The sequence below is a fragment of the Triticum aestivum genome, chromosome 5B (assembly GCF_018294505.1).
Source record: "Triticum aestivum cultivar Chinese Spring chromosome 5B, IWGSC CS RefSeq v2.1, whole genome shotgun sequence".
In the NCBI taxonomy this organism is placed as follows: Eukaryota; Viridiplantae; Streptophyta; class Magnoliopsida; order Poales; family Poaceae; genus Triticum; species Triticum aestivum.
The window spans coordinates 408,546,358-408,566,560 of record NC_057807.1 but is presented as its reverse complement, the minus strand read 5'-3'; the positions used below and the strand labels follow the sequence as shown (position 1 = coordinate 408,566,560).

At 44.0% G+C, this 20,203-nt stretch overlaps 2 protein-coding genes across 3 annotated transcripts; one reads left to right on the top strand and one right to left on the bottom strand.

Annotated features, from left to right (window-relative positions):
* The first annotated feature begins 594 nt into the window (after positions 1-594).
* Positions 595-2,747, top strand: LOC123112141 (uncharacterized). Its single transcript, XM_044533068.1, has 7 exons — positions 595-1,006; positions 1,143-1,385; positions 1,475-1,530; positions 1,626-1,704; positions 1,787-1,925; positions 2,007-2,120; positions 2,242-2,747. The coding sequence occupies exons 2-7, from the start codon at positions 1,195-1,197 to the stop codon at positions 2,431-2,433; spliced, it is 771 nt and encodes a 256-aa protein (XP_044389003.1). The 5' UTR covers positions 595-1,006; positions 1,143-1,194; the 3' UTR covers positions 2,434-2,747.
* On the bottom strand, positions 2,215-4,829 carry LOC123112140 (pentatricopeptide repeat-containing protein At5g56310). Of its 2 annotated transcripts, none has more exons than XM_044533066.1 (2): positions 2,900-4,829; positions 2,215-2,450 (listed from the first exon to the last, which is right to left on the bottom strand). In XM_044533066.1, the coding sequence occupies exon 1, from the start codon at positions 4,780-4,782 to the stop codon at positions 3,169-3,171; it is 1,614 nt and encodes a 537-aa protein (XP_044389001.1). In that variant the 5' UTR covers positions 4,783-4,829; the 3' UTR covers positions 2,215-2,450; positions 2,900-3,168. The 2 variants fall into 2 exon arrangements, with proteins under 2 accessions (XP_044389001.1, XP_044389002.1); XM_044533067.1 differs by having other exon boundaries at positions 2,318-2,453.
* Between the last annotated feature and the right edge of the window lie 15,374 nt (positions 4,830-20,203).

Genomic DNA, 20,203 nt, shown 5'->3' with positions numbered 1-20,203 from the left:
TCAAGGCAAGATGTGTCTATAATCTAATGAATGAAATGTTGTATGTTACCACATATATGTTACTCCCCACTATAGAGGCATGTTACTAGTCTATGTTACTACCCATTATGGCTAGTCTAAGGAGGGAGTAACATAGTGAATCAATACAAATGTAACTAAATGTATTTCAAATGTAATTTATTTATGAAACAACCGTAAAATTACCTCGGGTAAAGAATAGCTTATTAGGTGATGAATTGTATTACTATATATACTGATGGAGAGAGTAGATGCATTTCCAGTAATTACCCAGCCTCTTAGGAGGCTTGCCAAAGTTTCGTTTTTCGTGGTACCTTTGACGCCTCCGCCAACCAGAAACTGGCGCGGTCGCAAGACGTCACGTAGTTTCACCGAGCAAATGCTAGACTCACGAACAGATTACGGGTGTTTAACGGGGTGATTAGAGTTGATTGGTTAAAATTTGGTTAAGTGAGGCGGGCCCCACCACTGAAATTTTTTGTGTGTGTGTGTGTGGGGGGGGGGGGGAGGGGGGGCAATTAGAGAAGCGCACTCAGCCGGGTCCGTAAAACTCCGTTCATTCTTTCGGTGTGTGTAGTATTATCGAGTTCCACCAGCCCAAGTTTTCAACTTTGTTTGCGTCCTTTTTCTTACTTTCTTTGCGTCTTAATCGCTCGGTTGGCGCCATTCAGAATCCACGTAGTATTTTGCCTGCATGGAATTGTCTTCCGTGTAAGTTTTGACGATGCCGCGCCGTGGGCGAGAGGATATTCGGACCGAGCGCCACGGCCGCGCTGCAGCAGAGGGAAGATCCGTTCGGAATCGGCATCCTCTGCTCCCCACATGACTTGGCGTCTCTCGCGTCGCGCCAGGATTTCCAACAACTTCACATCCATACGCTATTTATTCCCCTCGCCCGTCGCCGGCCGGCCGGCCATCCACCAACGCCCGCCGGAGAAGAGGCAGAAGGTCCGCCGCAATCTCGGGTAGCCAGCCGTGCATAGCTAAGGTGCGCTCCCTACAATCTTACTGCATTAGTTTCTTCCAGCCGCAACCAAAGAAAGAAGGAAAATTGTTAGAGCTCACCAGATGAAGCGAAGAACTGACCGAGGCTATGTTCATCCATGTCTAACTCCGTCCTGCAGGCCTCACGGGTATAAGTCGACCGTACGCTGCTAAAGGAGGGGCAAGGCAAAAATGTGTGTCCAGAGGGGTAGAAAACCCCCAGGCATCTTGGATGGGCTATACGGCATACAGATTGCTCGTCGACTACCGCAGGCACAGAGCGAAGGCGAAGCCGTCCGGACCAGTTTCACCGATTCGCCAACTTGTGAACACCAAAATGGCGGTAGAACGGTCACACAACAACATCAAAGACTGCTGATACGGTGAGCTGCCATTAATCACGAGCAATGCGCTCAACACCAGACTAAGCTGATGCCATCCATCTGACACCCTGTGTTTGCAACAACTGCAGACGACTGTGGCAGCAACGGCCCTCATGCTTGAAGCCCATCCACTGTGGCATTACATGTATGGCTGCTTCCATTCCGTCTGCCCAGCAACCGGTGCCACAGTATCTTATTTGCCAAGTGAAGCTTCTTGCCTGACGGTTTTGTGTTTATCAGGTGACAAGCATGCTGGTGAAACTTTTGCAAATGTTGTCACCTCACTACCCTTCATCGTCCTTGGACTGCAGACACCAAGGCAAGACATCTTCTGAGACAAGATGATTCTTTGTCTTTTTTATTTCTGAGTATGTATCTAATAAGAAAAGTCGGTGCCGCAGGAAGAACTTGAACGCTGCCATCTACGCCAACTCACTGGTTGGAGTAGGAATAGCTTCAGGCCTGTATCATTCTTCCCGAGGTGAGGTCAGAAAAATCCTGAGATGGGCCGACTATACTATGATTGCCACCACTACGCTGGTGAGTCATATTTTTGCACTGAAAGGCTGTTCAAATTATCAGAATCTGCACTCGTAGCAAACATATATGCTTTCTATGCAGTGTTTATCCAGGGCAGTCAGAAATGAGAACCCAGGACTACTGATGGCAGCATCAACGTTGCTGCTGCCGTTTCAGCCTTTCATGGTTTCAGCTGTCCACACCGGAATGATGGAGGCAAGTAATCCAAATGACCTGGCAGATTGTTCTGTCTAAAACAAACCAATTCAATGATCAACAAACTGGCTTGCTGAAAGAAAACTGCTGGATAAATCTAACTGTTTACATGGCATGGCAGGTTTCCTTCGCAAAGAGAGCATCAGTTGAACCAGAGCTCAGAACGGTACATAACCTGCACAAGATGTCATCTCTTTTGGGAGGTGCGCTGTTTATTGCCGACGATTACTTCCCAGAGACACCCTATATCCATGCTGCATGGCATCTTGCTGCTGCTATTGGCATTGGCACATGCAATAAGCTTCTCGGGTGACACTGGAACCAACCCTGCTGCTATCAACGAATAGTTGATTTCAGTTTATCCAGGAGGAGTTAGATTCAGCAACTATCAACTTGCCGATATAAAAAAACAGTGTACAGAATAGGTTACATAGAGGAGCATTGTTCAAATTGAGAACAGAAGACTGCTTTCGTATCTCTCAGAAAGATTTAGCAAGGAAAATGAGACGAACTAGGTAGCTTGTGCATGTAGTTCTGCTATGATTTTCAATTGGTGTTTAATTATTACTGTGACAGCAGGCTGGGCTGTCATGACACTTTTTCCTACAAAAATGAATTAAGATGGACAGAGAAGTTTACGCTTCAAAGACCTCATCATTACAACTATAATTTACGGAGCTATACATATTTCTAGCATTGTTATTAACTTATTATCTGGCAAGTAGCGCAAACAGAAGTTTAGAACCATTAATAGCAAGTCAAATGTATCATGTTCTAACCTCGACGCAGCGAAGATGGAAACTGATGCATAATTCCACAGTTGCACCAGAAGTCAAAAGAAAGTGTGTGGCAGACTGATCATTTTATCTTCTCTAGATCTGAACTTTTTTCTATTACTGTGTCAATATAAACGTCAATGCAAACACCGGATGGTTGAAACGTTGCAGTGCTCCCTTGAGTTCTGATAATTACTGAATTTAAATGTGGAACACAAAGCCCCAATGTTTCATGTGAAATTTTGTGAGTGAAACCAAACAATTTGTTGAGCTCATGCTACCAACATGCTGGTCTCGTTTTGATTCACCCAGCTCCCTCCAGCAGGCTTCCCGGCATGCAGTGCAGCCACTCTTTCCCTCACAATCCGAGCCTGCTCCCACTGACCAACACCCGCATACATGTTTGATAGGAGCACAAGGTGCCCAGCTGCTCGATCAGGCTGTAGCTCAGTCAATCTATCAATTACTTTGGCTGCAAGTTCAAGATTATCTTCCCTCTTGCATCCACTCAATAGTGCACCCCACACGGCCTCATTAGATTGCAATGGCATTGTCTCCGCGAGCTCGAGTGCTTCGTGCAATCGTCTGCTGCGGCAGAGCATGTCAACCATGCATCCATAGTGTTGTATCTCTGGGGCAATCCCATAAACTCTCTCCATGCTCTCAAAGTATTGCCGTCCGTCGTCAACCTTCCCTGAATGGCTGCAAGCAGACAGCACAGCGAGCAGCGTTGTGCCATCAGGACGTTCCTCCATCCTGTTAAACAATTCTAGAGCCTCCTCGGCACGACCATGGACAGCGAGCCCGGAAATCATTGTGGTCCATGAGACGGTACTCCGCCTCGGCATCTCGAGAAACATGCCGTGCGCGTCCTCCACAGCCCCACACTTCACATACATATGGATGAGGGCATTGTCTAGCGACACCGTCCTCTGCAAATGGCCTTCCTGGTCCACCCGTGCATGTATCCATCGCCCGAGACGCAGGTCCCCCAACTCGGCACACGCTGTCAGCAAGGCAACCATCGTCACCGAGTCATCCTTGACCCTTGCCTTCCTCATGCTCCAGAACAGATCAACCGCCTCCGCGGCCCTCCCAGCACCGGCACACCCAGCTATCACCGTCGTCCAGGCCACCGCGTCCCTCCCAGGCATCTCACCGAAGAAACGCAGAGCCGCATCCACCTCACGGCACCGCACGTAAGCAGAAAGCATGCAGTTCCACGCCGCCGCCGTCCTGTCGGGCATTTCGTCGAACACCTTCCTGGCATCCGCGAGCTGCCCGGCCGCGGCGTACATGTCAAGGAGGCTGGTCATGACGTGCGAGTTGGACAGCGCGAACCCGCCGGCGAGCGCGCTCGCGTGGAGGGCGGCCCCGTGGGGGGCCGCGCCCGCGCCCGCGCCGGAGAGGGCGGCGAAGAGCGTGGAGAAGGAGAAGGCGTTGGGGCGGAACCCGTGGAGGCCGACGAGGCGGGAGAAGAGGGAGAGGAGCTGGCGAGGCCGCGCGCGGGACGCCGCGGCGGCGCGGAGGAGGAGGTTGGCGAGGGTGGGGGGCTCGGGCGCGGGCGGGTGCTGCGGGGAGGACGAGGTCGAGGAGAGGAAGAGGGCCTCGGCGCGGGGGAGGTCGGCGGCGGCGGCGGCGAGGGAGATGAGCTTGGCGAGGAGGAAGCGCTTGCGGTGGAAGCCGTTGAGGAGGAGCTGCGCGTGGAGCTGGTCGAGCGCGCGGAGGGAGGTGGCGGTGCCCGGGTGGAGACCGCGGCGGCGGCGGGCGTGCTGCGCGAGGAGGTAGAGGCGCTGCTGCAGCGCGCGGGAGTAGGGGGTGTGAGGTGGCAGGTTGGGTGGGAGGGGCGGAGGAGGACGAGGAGGACGAGGGGCTTCGCTAGCCATGGTTGGCTTTGGCTCCGCCTGTTCGTCTGGCTTGGTGTGTTTTTCTGCTTCTGCGCGGGAATGGTTTTCTGCCGCAGCTTCGATTTGCTTCTGATGGGGCGAAAATGGGTCGCGCGCGGTTTGCAGATCGCAGCTCAACTGGTGTTGCAGCGCCCCTCAAAAAAGAAAAATGGTGTTGCAGCGAAAAACCCTCGCTCTGGTGTTGTTGCAGAACAAGTGACTTTGTCATGGGTGTTTATTTCCAGGTAAAAACTTGTATTACTCAACCATCGTGACCATTACAATCTTCAAGTGCTAGCTCTAAAGAAGCTGAAGGACCTGACGTCCTGACATGAACCAAGTCATAAGTCATTGGTGTTAATTTCATATCTATCATAATCGTCTCAGCCTTATATTCAGCTTATTGATAATTTTGACATTGTTGCCTAGCGTCAATTTTAATAAAAATGGTTGTGTGCATCGTATTGATGAAGAGACTGGGGCCTTCAACCTCCTTTAAAAAAAATACTAGTGTTGCAACTTAAGCTTAGTGGTTGTTTGGATTAGGAGAATTAGTATAAGGTTTTCAAAAGATGAGTTTTACGAGAATTTTTGCGAAAACTGAATATAGTTTGTTTTCTTGTTAACATAATTTCATACAGTTCTTTATTTTGCTATCCAAACCATCCTCGACAGATGCCGTTAAATTAAAATGTTGTTTTGACAAAACAATGTTTGGTTACATCCATGAATAAGAGTACGATCTAGTGGATTAGCCGCTTGACCCTCGTTGTCCAGGAGCCACTCGAACCTTTGGCTCCTTCTCATGACGAACACAAGCAAGAGTTGAAGGCCAAAAAAAATGAAGGTGCTTAATTAGAAAATGTATAGTCTTTGTCCCCTCCTCAGAGATTGATATATATTTGCCTATCGCCCCTCCAGCATTTCCTGCGCAGCTCCGTCACTACCTGCAAATAGCTCCTGCATCCTCTCAATCTCTAACCTCGTCGTTGCAACGAATTCGCCCTCTCGGCTCGATCAATGGGACGACGCCATCGTGGCACGAGATGGCAGCACATGCTTCCTGTGGGTATCATGTGTCCCATCAATGGTGACCACTCGTGGCCGTACTTTCCCAGGTGTAGCGTGTAGAAATTGTAGAATGCTAATATTTGTGTTGTATTGATCTAACCCTCGTACGAGGTATATATAGAAGTGCGATATGAGAGAGAGACTTGAAACAAGACAAGTAATAGATGTTTAAACATATCCTATCTCTATCTCCTTATCTCTGTATTTAAACTCAATTATACTTCTAACCTCCCCCCTCAATCGCAGCGGGAGCGAAGTGAACAATTACGACTGAACTTGAAGTCTTGTGCTTTCGTCATCTTCTCTGTTGCGCCATCATCAACTGCGCCTCTAATGGGTCGGCACCTAGGGCAGTGATTGCATCCCCTTCTGGTGTCTTCCCTGTCTGTCCCCTATTCCCTCCTGCAGTCGCGGCGGGAGTGGCATGGACGCTAGTGACGACGTGGACACTGGTATCTAGAGTTGTTGCTGGTTAGTAGCTCAGACATAGCTTTGTATGTAGATGTTGAGGTAGCCGATGATCATGGTGATGTAGTCGTGGTCGCGGTAGTCATGGTTGATGGCGTAGTGGTCGTGGATGATGAAACCGCAAAAAGGCGATGGTACACTAAAATGCACTATGACGGAGTTGCATATGTGGGTGATGCACCTTACGGATGTCAGAGGATGTCATCGGCAATGAGTCCACCGGTTTTGCCAAGACCGAAGGAAGCCCACCTAGCGCACATCGATTTTGCCTAGACCATGCCCGTGTAGAGGTCGTCACTATAGTGACGCCGTATCGATGCAGTCGTGTCGTCTTCATGTCCAATTCTCCTTTTTTAGTGCCTTGCTTAATTAGTTTGCATGATGGTATTGGCTTTACTATGTTACTTCCTGCAGGACATTTTTTTTGTGAAACCATGGGATTGTTTCAAGGTTAATTAGAAGAAAACCCAAAGAATACCAATACATGAGCACACTCGAACATGGGTACAACATGGGATAAGTCCACTCATGTTGGAAACACGGCAAACGCAACAAAAACATGACAACCAAACAAATATAAACAACTGGGAAACCTGCTCCAAAGTCCCCCACTGGCAGATAGACAAAACTTGCGCCTGCTGGAGCAAAAACCCTAGCCGCCTTTCGTTGGAGGAGAGACAAATGAATGAGAGGTTGCTGGCTAGAGATGAGAACATTTCTGGATTATTATTGCTCTAAAGAAGTGTAAACTATAACTATTTCAATGAGCTTATGTAAAAAAAATGCGGGGGCTTTTGTAATTTCTTTAACACACTAAAAGAAAAGAAGAAAATAATCTTGCAGAGTATTTCTTAATACGCGCTACAACTAGCAGGCCTAATGTCAAGAAGGAGTACAAGAGATCAAAGTGGAGAAGAAAATGATATGCTCATGGAAGTCATAGTGATTTTAGTCCTTTAAAACGTTGCACACATTGCGCCGATCCTAGCTTTTATTCGTAGCCGAGATTTTAGTTCCATGTTGGCACGATCATGCTCATTCCATGCCATAAACGAAGGTATTTTATATCACATATGATATATGTTTCCATGCCCAACTCTGTGCCTAGAGGGAGAAAGTTTGGGGTAGTAGTGTTGAAATGTTTTTTTTTGCGGGGGGCACGTCCTCGATGACAGTAGTGTTGAAATGTTGCAACATCTTGATTTAGTGGTATGTTTCTTCAAGTTTTTGTCGTAGGATTTGCAAGCATACGTGAAGATGTACAAAAATCCGCGCTCACCGCAAGTGATCGAGGAGTTGAGCTCTTTGGCGAGGATCGCAGGGAAGTCGAAGTTGGACCTTTCAGGATGTTTGCACACGATAATGTTAGCATATGATGCTTTGGGGACAAGACAAAAGAGTCATTCGATATGGATGGTTTCTCTTCGGCGAGTGGTGGTCAGTTTGGTTGCACTTGAGCCTCGGCTAACTCCTTTGGACCTAGCTGCTCTGGTTTCTGGCTCTAACGATGTCCCTTGATGCTGCATTTTTCTTGTCCCTATCCCCAAGCTCTAGTGATTTGTTTTTTTTGTTTTCTTCCAATTTTCCCTGATTAACCGAGAATGCTAGGTTTTTGGCGTAGGAATTTTTGGTGTCTTCTAAAACATTATATACTACATTGATTTGGTTGATGAATGAAATCATACGGAATTGGTGTATGAATGATTGGTACAAATATTTGCAATTGAACTTGAGGAAATTTACTCAAGAAAGCCGGGTACAAACTATACTAGAATACAGTCTATATATATGTACTGGAATTATACGCCTGGGCACAGTATGAGTTTGGAATTTGCTAGGCTATTTATGGCTCTGTAGATTGATAAGTCTAAACGTTTAAATAGAAACCATATACTATTTAAACGTGGCATATATCTCACATATATGTGTTTAGGGATAAGAAGGAATTTGACTCGGAAAATAATCGGTTATGATCGTGGTTGGTTAATTCGATTAGGAGTCTAACTGAATTCTATCTGGATACATATTTGAACATTCAGGAATATGAGTATAAATATGTCCCTATCCTCTAGCCTCAGATACGCATTGTGAGCTGCACCACGGACTTGGCGGAGGAACTAGAGGGTAGACAAATATACTCGTGCTATGTTATTTTTTCAACATTGGTATCAGAGCAGATTGTAAAGAGTTTTGGCGGCCGTAAGAATATCTCTTTATTTGAGATAGGAAAAAGGACGTCAAACTATTGTATTTTCCTGGAAACAAACTTTCGCTGTGTACTCTTGCCATAGCCGGAACCAAGCCATGAAAATTGATTTGGCCAACACCACTCGCCCGATCTTGCGACGCCCAACCTTGCCGCCGTCCTAGCCGACCCCGTCGCGGTTGCCGTCTCACCGTCCCCGCCGCGGTTATCGCCTCGCCAACCCCGTCGTGGCCGTCGCCTCGCCGACCCCATCATAGCTGTCGTCTCACTGTCCCTGCCGCGGCTGGTGTCATCAACCAGCCGGGACCTCTGACCTGTTGGAATCGCCGCTACTCCAAGTCCTCTTCCCAGGGAAGTCACCAAGCCACACGAGCTGCTGTTGGGTACTCGGAACCTGCAGGTTATGACCTTATTTGTTCCTGCTGCTGCTACAGATTGATTTCTGGAATTTTGCTACGGTAATCACCCTTCCCAATGGCTTCCAACAGTGTGTTTGTTGAGTTACTTAGATCTTGTAAATTGGATGGTTCAAATTTTACTAACTGGAAGAGGAAGATTATGTTTCTCCTAACTACTGAGAACATTGATTATATTATTACTCAATCTAAGCCTACCAACCATCTAACGAGGCAGAATATGAGGAAAAGGAAAGCTATTGAGAGGAAATTACTTAGTGGACTAAAGACAACAAAAAGGCTAGAGTGTTTATGCTTGGATCTATGACTGATTCTCTAGCCGGAGAATATGAACCAGAGGAATCAGCTCGCAAAATAATGAGGAGATTAGAAAAGGACTTTGGGGAAGTTTCACTTATCAAAGTTCTTAGCTTGGTGAATCAACTTTTGACTGCGAAGATGACAGAAACCACAACAGTTAGTGCACATCTGAATAAATTATGTGTGTTAGTAGAGGAACTAAAGAATGCTGGATACCCTTTCCCTGAAGAAGTTCAAGTTATGGTTGCTCTTAAATCTTTGCCAAACTCTTGGGAACAATTTAAAATATCCTTTTGTCATACTGAGCGTGTGCTAAACATGAGGACGCTAAGGCATCATCTACTCATGGAAGAAGACAGGAAGTCCACACAAGGGAAAGAGAGAAGGTCTCAACATGATGAACTACACCTTGGTGAGGACAAGTCTTCAAGCAAGAGGAATTGGCAAAAGAGGAAATATGGGACAGATTTGAGGGATAAAATAAATCAGAAGCGTGATAGGAATGATTACAATGGAAGAAACTCAAATCAGATGGTTGACAAGAAGAAATTTAACTGCCATAATTGTGGTGAACAAGGACACTTCATATCTGAGTGCACTAAGAAGAGGAAGCCAGATGATAAGAAGTATAACAACAACCAGTCCAAGCATCAGGATAATAGAAGGGGAAATTCTTCACCTGATGGTATGTCACATGTTTTTCTATGTTCAGAGTCTCTATTTACAACTTCCTTGTCAAATAGTTGGGTGGTTGATTCTGGCTCCACCTCACACATTGCAAGAGATAGGAATTCTTTCTGTTCATTTGAACCAATACAAAAGGGAGCTAGATTTATTTATCTAGGAACAACATCAAAGGCAGATATACTAGGAATTGGGAACTATAATCTAAAACTCCCAAGTGGAGGAATATTACTCCTTAAGAATATTGTATTTGCTACACATATGAGGAAAAATCTCATATTGGTATCTAGACTAGAATCTGCAGGCTTTGATGTTAACTTTGGCAATGGGAAGGTTAAATATTGCTAAAAGGAAAATCGATACAATCAGGGAACCGTGTAGAAGGCCTATATTATATTGAAGATATTTCCAATATTGATGCTATGGACAATTTAGTTGCTGAAAACCACTCCATTGTGAGGAATATAGCTAGAAATGACAATTGTTCCGAATCCTACCTATGGCATTTAAGTCTAGGACATATATCAAAGAACATGATTAAAAGATTGATTAGTTATGGAATTCTGAATTCTAAATGGGAAGATTATGGAATTTGTGAAGCCTGCATGATGGGAAAAATGACTAGAGCTCCCTTTCCTAAAGCTGAAAGATCTAGTGAGCCCTTAGCCATAATTCATTCAGATATTTGTGGGGAAATGACAACACCCACGATAGGATAGAAGGTGTATTTTATCACATTCATGAAGGAAATATGCCCTAGAGGTAATAATAAAGTTATTATTTATTTCCTTATTTCATGATAAATGTTTATTATTCATGCTAGAATTGTATTAACCGGAAACTTAGTAAATGTGTGAATACATAGACAAAACATATTGTCCCTAGTATGCCTTTACTTGACTAGCTCATTAATCAAAGATGGTTATGTTTCCTAACCATAGACATGTGTTGTCATTTGATGAACGGGATCACAACGTTAGGAGAATGATGTGATGGACATGACCCATCCGTTAGCTTAGCATTATGATCGTTATAGTTTCATTGCTACTGCTTTCTTCATGACTTATACAAGTTCCTCAGACTATGAGATTATGCAACTCCTGAATACCGGAGGAACACTTTATGTGCTACCAAACATCACAACGTAAATGTGTGGTTATAAAGGTGCTCTACAGGTGTCTCCGAAGGTATTTGTTGGGTTGGCATACATGAAGATTAGGATTTGTCACTCCGGGTTTCGGAGAGGTATCTCTGGGCCCTCTCGGTAATACTCGTCACTATAAGCCTTGCAAGCATTGTGACTAATGAGTTAGTTGCAGGATGAAGTACTACAGAACGAGTAAAGAGACTTGCCGGTAACGAGATTGAACTAGATATTGAGATACCAACGATCAAATCTCGGGCAAGTATCATACCGATGACAAAGGGAACAACATATGTTGTTATGCGGTTTGACCGATAAAGATCTTCGTAGAATATGTAGGAACCAATATGAGCATCTAGGTTCTGCTGTTGGTTATTGACCAGAAGTGAGTCTCGGTCATGTCTACATAGTTCTTGAACCCGTAGGGTCCGCACGCTTAACATTCGATGACGATTGGTATTATGAGTCTATGTGATATGATGTACCGAAGATTGTTCAGAGTCCCGGATGTGATCACGGACATGACGAGGAGTCTCAAAATGGTTGAGACATAAAGGATATATTGGACGACTATATTCGGACACCAGAAGTGTTCCGGATAAGTTTCGGATAAAACCGGAGTACCGGGGGTTACCGGAACCCCCCCCCCCCCAAAGGAAGCTATTGGGCCTCATGGGACTTAGTGGAGAAGAGAGAGGGCCGGCCAGGAGGTGGCGCGCGCCCCCTTGCCCTAGTCTGAATTGGACAAGGGGAGGGGGCGGCGCCCCCTTGTCCTTCCTTCTCTCCACCTCCTCCTTCCACCTTCTCCTTGTTGGAATAGGAAAGGGGGAGGGGGCAAACCATCTTGGAGTAGGATTGCCCCCCCTTGGCGCACCTCCTCCTCCCTCCCTCATTTATATACGGGGGCAGGGGGCACCCTAGAACACACAAGTTGATTGTTTAGCCATGTGTGGTGCCCCCCTCCATAGATTTCCACCTCGGTCATATCGTCGTAGTGCTTAGGCGAAGCCCTGCGCCGGTAACTTCATCATCACCGTCACCACACCGTCGTGCTGACGGAACTCTCCCTCGACCTCAGCTGGATCTAGAGTTCGTGGGACATCACCGAGCTGAACGTGTGCAGATCGCGGAGGTGTCGTATCTTCGGTGCTAGGATCGGTCAGATCATGAAGACGTATGACTACATCAACCGCGTTGTCATAACGCTTCCGCTTTTGGTCTACGAGGGTACGTAGACAACACTCTCCCCTCTCATTGCTATGCATCACCTAGAGATAGATCTTGCGTGATCATAGGAATTTTTTTGAAATTACTGCGTTCCCCAACAGTGGCATCCGAGCCAGGTCTATGCATAGATGTTACGAGTAGAACACAAAGAGTTGTGGGCGATAATAGTCATACCGCTTGCCAGTTGCCAGCATGTCATACTTTGATTCGGTGGTATTATTGGATGAAGCGGCTCAGATCGACATTACTCGTACGCTTACGCGAGACTAGTTCTACTGACGTGCTTCGCACACAGGTAGCTGGTGAGTGTCTGTTTCTCCAACTTTAGTTGAATCGAGTATGGCTATGCCCGGTCCTTGTTGAAGGTTAAAACAACACACTTGAAGAAAAATCATTGTGGTTTTGATGCGTAGGTAAGAACGGTTCTTGCTAGAAGCCCATAGCAGCCACGTAAAACTTGCAACAACAAAGTAGAGGACATCTAACTTGTTTTTGCAGGGCTTGCTGTGATGTGATATGGTCAAAGCATGATGTGATATAATTTGTTGTATGAGATGATCATGTTTTGTAACAAAGTTATCGGCAACTGGCAGGAGCCATATGGTTGTCGCCTTATTGTATGCAATGCAATCGCCATGTAATTGTTTTACTTTATCACTAAGTGGTAGTGATAGTCGTAGTAACAATAGTTGGCGAGACGACAACGATGCTATGATGGAGATCAAGGTGTCACAGTGACGTTGGAGATCATGACGATGCTTCGGTGATGGAGATCATGAGCACAAGATGATGATGGCCATATCACGTCACATATTTTGATTGCATGTGATGTTTATCTTTTATGCATCTTATTTTTTCTTAGAACGTCGGTAGCAGTATAAGATGATCCCTTACTAAATTTCAAGGTATAAGTGTTCTCCCTGAGTATGCACCGTTGCTATAGTTCGTCGTGCCGAGACACCACGTGATGATCGGGTGTGATAAGCTCTACATTCACATATAATGGGTGCAAGCCAGTTTTGCACACGCAGAATACTCAGGTTAAACTTGACAAGCCTAGCATATGCAGATATGGCCTCGGAACACTGGAGACCGAAAGGTCGAGCGTGAATCATATAATAGATATGATCAACATAGAGATGTTCACCATTGAAAACTACTCCATCTCACGTGATGATCAGACCTGGATTAGTTGATATGGATCACGTGATCATTTAGATGACTAAAGGGATGTCTATCTAAGTGGGAGTTCTTAAGTAATATGATTAATTGAACTTTAATTTATCATGAACTTATTCTAGATAGTATTTTGCAAATTATGTTGTAGATCAATAGCTCGCGTTATAGCTTCCCTATGTTTTTTTATATGTTCCTAGAGAAAACTAAGTTGAAAGATGATAGTAGCAATGATGCGGGCTAGGTCCATGATCTGAGGTGTATCCTCATTGCTGCACAGAAGAATTATGTCCTTGATGCACCGCTAGGTGACAGACCTATTGCAGGAGCAGATGCAGACGTTATGAATGTTTGGCTAGCTCAATATGATGACTACTTGATAGTTTTGTGCACCATGCTTTACTGCTTAGAATCGGGACTTCAAAAACGTTTTTGAAACGTCACAGAGCATATGAGATGTTCCAAGAGCTGAAATTGGTATTTCAGACTCATGCCGTGTCAAGAGGTATGAGACCTCTGATAAGTACTTTGCTTAAAAGATGGAGGAGAATTGCTCAACTAGTGAGCATGTACTCAGAATGTCTGGGTACTACAATCGCTTGAATCAAGTGGGAGTTAATCTTCCAGATAGGATAGTGATTGACAGAGTTCTCTAGTCATCATCACCAAGTTACTAGAACTTCGCGATGAACTATAGTACGCAAGGGAGGACGAAAATGATTCCCGAGCTCTTCGTGATGCTGAAATTGACGAAGGTAGAAATCAAGAAAAAGCATCAAATGATGATGATTAAACAAGACCACTAGCTTCAAGAAAAGGGAAAAGGGAAAGAAAGGGAACTTCAAATAGAATGGCAAGCAAGTTGTCACTCCCGTGAAGAAGCCCAAAGCTAAACCTAAGCCTGAAACTAAGTGCTTTTACTGCAAAGGAAATGGTCACTAGAAGCGGAACTACCCCCAAATAGTTGGTGGATAAGAAGGATGGCAAAGTGAACAAAGGTATATTTGATATATAGATTATTGATGCGTACTTTAGTAGTGTTCATAGTAACCCTTGTGTATTTGATACTTGTTCGATTGCTAAGATTAGTAACTCGAAACAGGAGTTACAGAATAAATAGAGACTAGTTAAGGATGAAGTGACGATGTATGTTGGAAGTGGTTCCAAGATTGATATGATCATCGTCGCACACTCCCTATACTTTCAAGATTAGTGTTGAACCTAAATAAATGTTATTTGGTGTTTGCGTTGAGCATGCATATGATTAGATCATGTTAATTGCAATACGGTTATTCATTTAAGACAGAGAATAATTGTTATTCTATTTTACATGAATAAAACCTTCTATGGTCATACACCCAATGTTAATGGTTTATTGAATCTCGATCGTGGTAATACACATATTCATAGTATTGATGCCAAAAGATGCAAAGTTGATAATGATAGTGCAACTTATTTGTGGCACTGCCGTTTGGGTCATATCGGTGTAAAGCGCATGAAGAAACTCCATGATGATGGACTTTTGGAATCACTTTATTATGAATCATTTGATGCTTGCGAACCGTGCCTTATGGGAAAGATGACCAAAACTCCGTTCTTCAGAACAATGGAACGAGCTAGTGACTTATTGGAAATAATACATACTGATGTATGCGGTCCAATGAGTAGTGAGGCTCGTGGTGGGTATCGTTATTTTCTTACCTTCACAGATGATTTAAGTAGATATGGTTATATCTACTTAATGAAGCATAAGTTCGAAACATTTGGAAAGTTCAAAGAATTTTAGAGTGAAGTGGAAAATCATCGTAACAAGAAAATAAAGTTTCTACAATCTGATCGTGGAGGAGAATATTTGAGTTACGAGTTTGGTCTTCATTTGAAACAACATGGGATAGTTTCACAACTAACGCCACCTGGAACACCACAGCGAAATGGTGTGTCTGAACGTCGTAACCATACTTTATTGGATATGGTACGATCTATGATGTCTCTTACTAATTTACCGCTATCGTTTTGGGGTTATGCTTTAGAGACGGCTACATTCACTTTAAATAGGGCACCATCAAAATTCGTTGAGACGACGCCTTATGAACTGTGGTTTGGCAAGAAACCAAAGTTGTCGTTTCTTAAAGTTTGGGGTTGTGATGCTTATGTGAAAAAGCTTCAACCTGATAAGCTCGAACCCAAATTGGAAAAGTGCATCTTCATAGGATACCCAAAGGAAACTGTTGGGTACACCTTCTATCACAGATACGAAGGCAAAATCTTTGTTGCTAAGAATGGATCCTTTCTATAGAATGAGTTTCTCTCGAAAGAAGTGAGTGGGAGGAAAGTAGAACTTGATAAGATAATTGTACCTTCTCCCGAATTGGAAAGTAGTTCATCACAGAAATTAGTTCCAGTGATTCCTACATCAATTAGTGAGGAAGTTAATGATGATGATCATGAAACTTCAGATCAAGTTACTACAGAACCTCTTAGGTCTTCCAGAGTATGGTATGCACCAGAGTGGTACAGTAATCCTATTCTGGAAGTCATGTTACTAGACCATGATGAACCTACGAACTATGAGGAAGCGATGATGAGCCCAGATTCCGTGAAATGGCTTGAGGCCATGAAATCTGAGATGGGATCCATGTATGAGAATAAAATGTGGACTTTGGTGGACTTGCCAGATGATCGGCAAGCCATATTAAATAAATGGATCTTCAAGAGGAAGACGGACACTGATAGTAGTGTTACTATATACAAAGCTTGACTTGCCGCAAAAAGGTTTTCGACAAGTTCAAGGTGTTGACAACAATGAGATTTTGTCAACTGTAGCGATGCTTAAATCCGTCCGAATCATGTTAGCAGTTGCCATATTTCATGAAATCTAGTAAATGGATGTCAAAACTGCATTTCTTAAATGGATATTTCTTAAATAAGAGTTGTATATGATGCAACCATAAGGTTTTGTCAATCCTAAAGGCACTAACAAGGTGTGCAAGCTCCAGCGATCCAACTATGGACTGGTGCAAGCATCTCAGAGTTGGAATATACGCCTTGATGAGTTGATCAAAGCATATAGTTTTATATAGACTTGCAGTGAAGCCTGTATTTACAAGAAAGTGAATGGGAGCACTACAACCTTATTGATAAGTATATATGAATAACATATTGTTGATCAGAAATGATGTAGAATTTTTCTGGAAAGCATAAAGGAGTGTTTGAAAGGAGTTTTTCAAAGAAAGACCTCAGTGAAGCTACTTACATATTGGGCATCAAGATCTATAGAGATAGATCAAGACGCTTGATAAGATTTTTCAATGAGTAAATACCTTGACAAGTTTTTGAAAGAGTTCAAAATGGATCAGTCAAAGAAGGAGTTCTTGTCTGTATTACAAGGTGTAAAGTTGAGTAAGACTCAAAGCCCGACCATGGCAGAAGATAGAAAGTGAATAAGAGTCATTCCCTATGCCACAGTCATAGGTTCTATAAAGTATGTTGTGCTGTGTACCAGACCTATTGTGTATCTTGCCATGAGTTCGGCAAGGGGGTGCAATAGTGATCTAAGAGTAGATCACTAGACAGCGGTCAAAATTATCCTTAGTGAGGACTAAGGAAATTTTTCTCGGTGATGGGGGTGATAAAGAGTTCGTCGTAAGGAGTTACGTCGATACAAGCTTTTACACAGATCCACATGACTCTAAAGTCTCAATCTGGATACATATTGAAAGTGGGAGAAATTGGCTAGAATATCTTTATGCAGAGCTTTGTAGACATAGAATATTTGCAAAATACATACGGCTCTGAAAGTGACAGACCCGTTGACTAAACTTCTCTCATAAGCAAAACATGATCACACCTTAGTAATCTTTGCATGTTAATCACATTGCAATGTGAACTAGATTATTGACTCTAGTAAACCCTTTGGTTTGTGGTCACATGGCGATGTGAACTATGGGTGTTAATCACATACAGATGTGAACTATTGATGTTAAATCACATGGCAATGTGAACTAGATTATTGACTCTAGTGCAAGTGGGAGACTGAAGGAAATATTCCCTAGAGGCAATAATATAGTTATTATTTATTTCCTTATTTCATGATAAATGTTTGTTATTCATGTTAGAATTGTATTAACCAGAAACTTAGTACATGTGTGAATACATAGACAAAACATATTGTCCCTAGTATGCCTCTACTTTACTAGCTCGTTAATCAAAGATGGTTATGTTTCCTAACCATAGACATGTGTTGTCATTTGATGAACGGGATCACATCATTAGGAGAATGATGTGATGGACATGACCCATCTGTTAGCTTAGCATTATGATCATTACAGTTTCATTGCTACTGCTTTCTTCATGACTTATACAAGTTCCTCAGACTATGAGATTATACAACTCCCGAATACCGGAGGAACACTTTGTGTGCTACCAAACATCACAATGTAAATGGGTGATTATAAAGGTGCTCTACAGGTGTCTCCGAAGGTATTTGTTGGGTTGGCATAGATCAAGATTAGGATTTGTCACTCCGTGTTTCAGAGAGGTATCTCTGGGCCCTCTCGGTAATACTCATCACTATAAGCATTGAAAGCATTGTGACTAATGAGTTAGTTGCGGGATGAAGTATTACGGAACGAGTAAAGAGACCTTTCGGTAACGAGATTGAACTAGGTATTGAGACACCCACGATCGAATCTCGGGCAAGTATCATACCGATGACAAAGGGAACAACATATGTTGTTATGCGGTTTGACCGATAAAGATCTTCGTAGAATATGTAGGAACCAATATGAGCATTCAGGTTCCACTGTTGGTTATTGACCGGAAGTGAGTCTCGGTCATGTCTACATAGTTCTCGAACCCATAGGGTCCGCACGCTTAACGTTTGATGATGATTGGTATTATGAGTTTATGTGATATGATGTACCGAAGATTGTTCGGAGTCCCGAATGTGATCACAGACATGACGAGGAGTCTCAAAATGGTTGAGAAATAAAGATTGATATATTGGACGATTATATCCGTACACCGGAAGTGTTTTGGATAAGTTTCGGATAAAACAGGAGTACCGGGGGTTACCGGAACCCCCCTGGGAAGCTATTGGGCCTCATGGGCCTTAATGGAGAAGAGAGAGGGCCGGCTAGGAGGTGGCGCATGCCCCCCTTGCCCTAGTCCGAATTGGACAAGGGGAGGGGGTGGCGTCCCCCTCGCCTTCCTTCTCTCCACCTCCTCCTTCCACCTTCTCCTTGTTGGAATAAGAAAGGGGGGGGGGGCAAACCTACTTGGAGTAGGATTGCCCCCCTTGGCGCGCCTCCTCCCCTGGTCGGCCTCCTCCTCCCTCCCTCCTTTATATACGGGGACAGTGTGCACCCTAGAACACACAAGTTGATTGTTTAGCTATGTGCGGTGCCCCCCTCCACAGATTTCCACCTCGGTCATATCATCGTAGTGCTTAGGCAAAGCCTTGCATCAGTAACTTCATCATCACCGTCACCACGTCTCGTGCTGACGAAACTCTCCCTCGACCTCAGCTGGATCTAGAGTTTGTGGGATGTCACCGAGCTAAACGTGTGCAGATCGCGGAGGTGCCATACCTTCGGTGAGAGGATCGGTCGGATCCTGAAGACGTACGACTACATCAACCGCATTATCATAACGCTTCCGCTTTCGGTCTACGAGGGTACGTAGACAACACTCTCCCCTCTTGTTGATATGCATCACGTAGAGATAGATCTTGTGTGATCGTAGGAATATTTTTGAAATTACTGCGTTCCCCAACAATTCATTGATGACTTCTCCCAATACAGTTATGTCTACCTCCTTAAACACAAGTCTGAGGGTTTTGACATGTTCAAAACTTTCAAGGCTAAAGTGGAAAACCAATTAAATGGAAAAATTAAAGTCCTTAGGACCGATAGAGGAGGAGAGTACACATCCGTAATTTTGGATGAATTCTGTAAAGAACATGGCATAGTACACCAGTACACATTACCCTACACACCCCAACAAAATGGTGTAGCGGAAAGAATGAATAGGACGTTAATGGATATGGTTCGATCCATAATGGCTTACTCTGATTTACCTTTAAGTTTTTGGGGGAAGCATTGCATACTGCAGTTTATTTATTAAATCATTCACCCTCAAAATCAGTAAAGGTCACTCCCTACAAGCTTTGGAAAGGGAGGAAACCAACACTAAGGCACCTGGCTGTTTGGGGTTTCAATGCTCAAATTAAAATACTTAGCCAGAACAAAACCAACCTGCAACCTAAGACCACTCCAGGAATTTATGTTGGTTATTCTACTGGTTCCAATGGTTATAGGTTTTATGATCCCAGTAATAAGAAGTTATTGGAAAGCAGAGACGCTATGTTTTTAGATCAGGACACTCCTTGTCGTGCTAAGAGATCTAGAGTTGAATTGATAGAAGGAGAAATCGAGGAAGTAGTAAATGACTCTACTGGTAATCTTTCAAGCCAAATCCCTGACATAAATATGGAAGAAACTCCCTCAACTAGTATGCCTAGAAGAAGTGGGAGGAACACACAAACACCATATTATCTAGATGATTATTTTGTGTTTCAAGGGGAAGTACACTCTAAAGTGTCTTTAGAGGAAGAACATAAAACTTACAAACAGGCCCTTAATTATGAGGAATCTGGACTATGGTTGGAAGCTATGCGGGAAGAACTAAACTCCATGGAAAGAAATGGTTTTTGGGAACTTGTTGATTTAC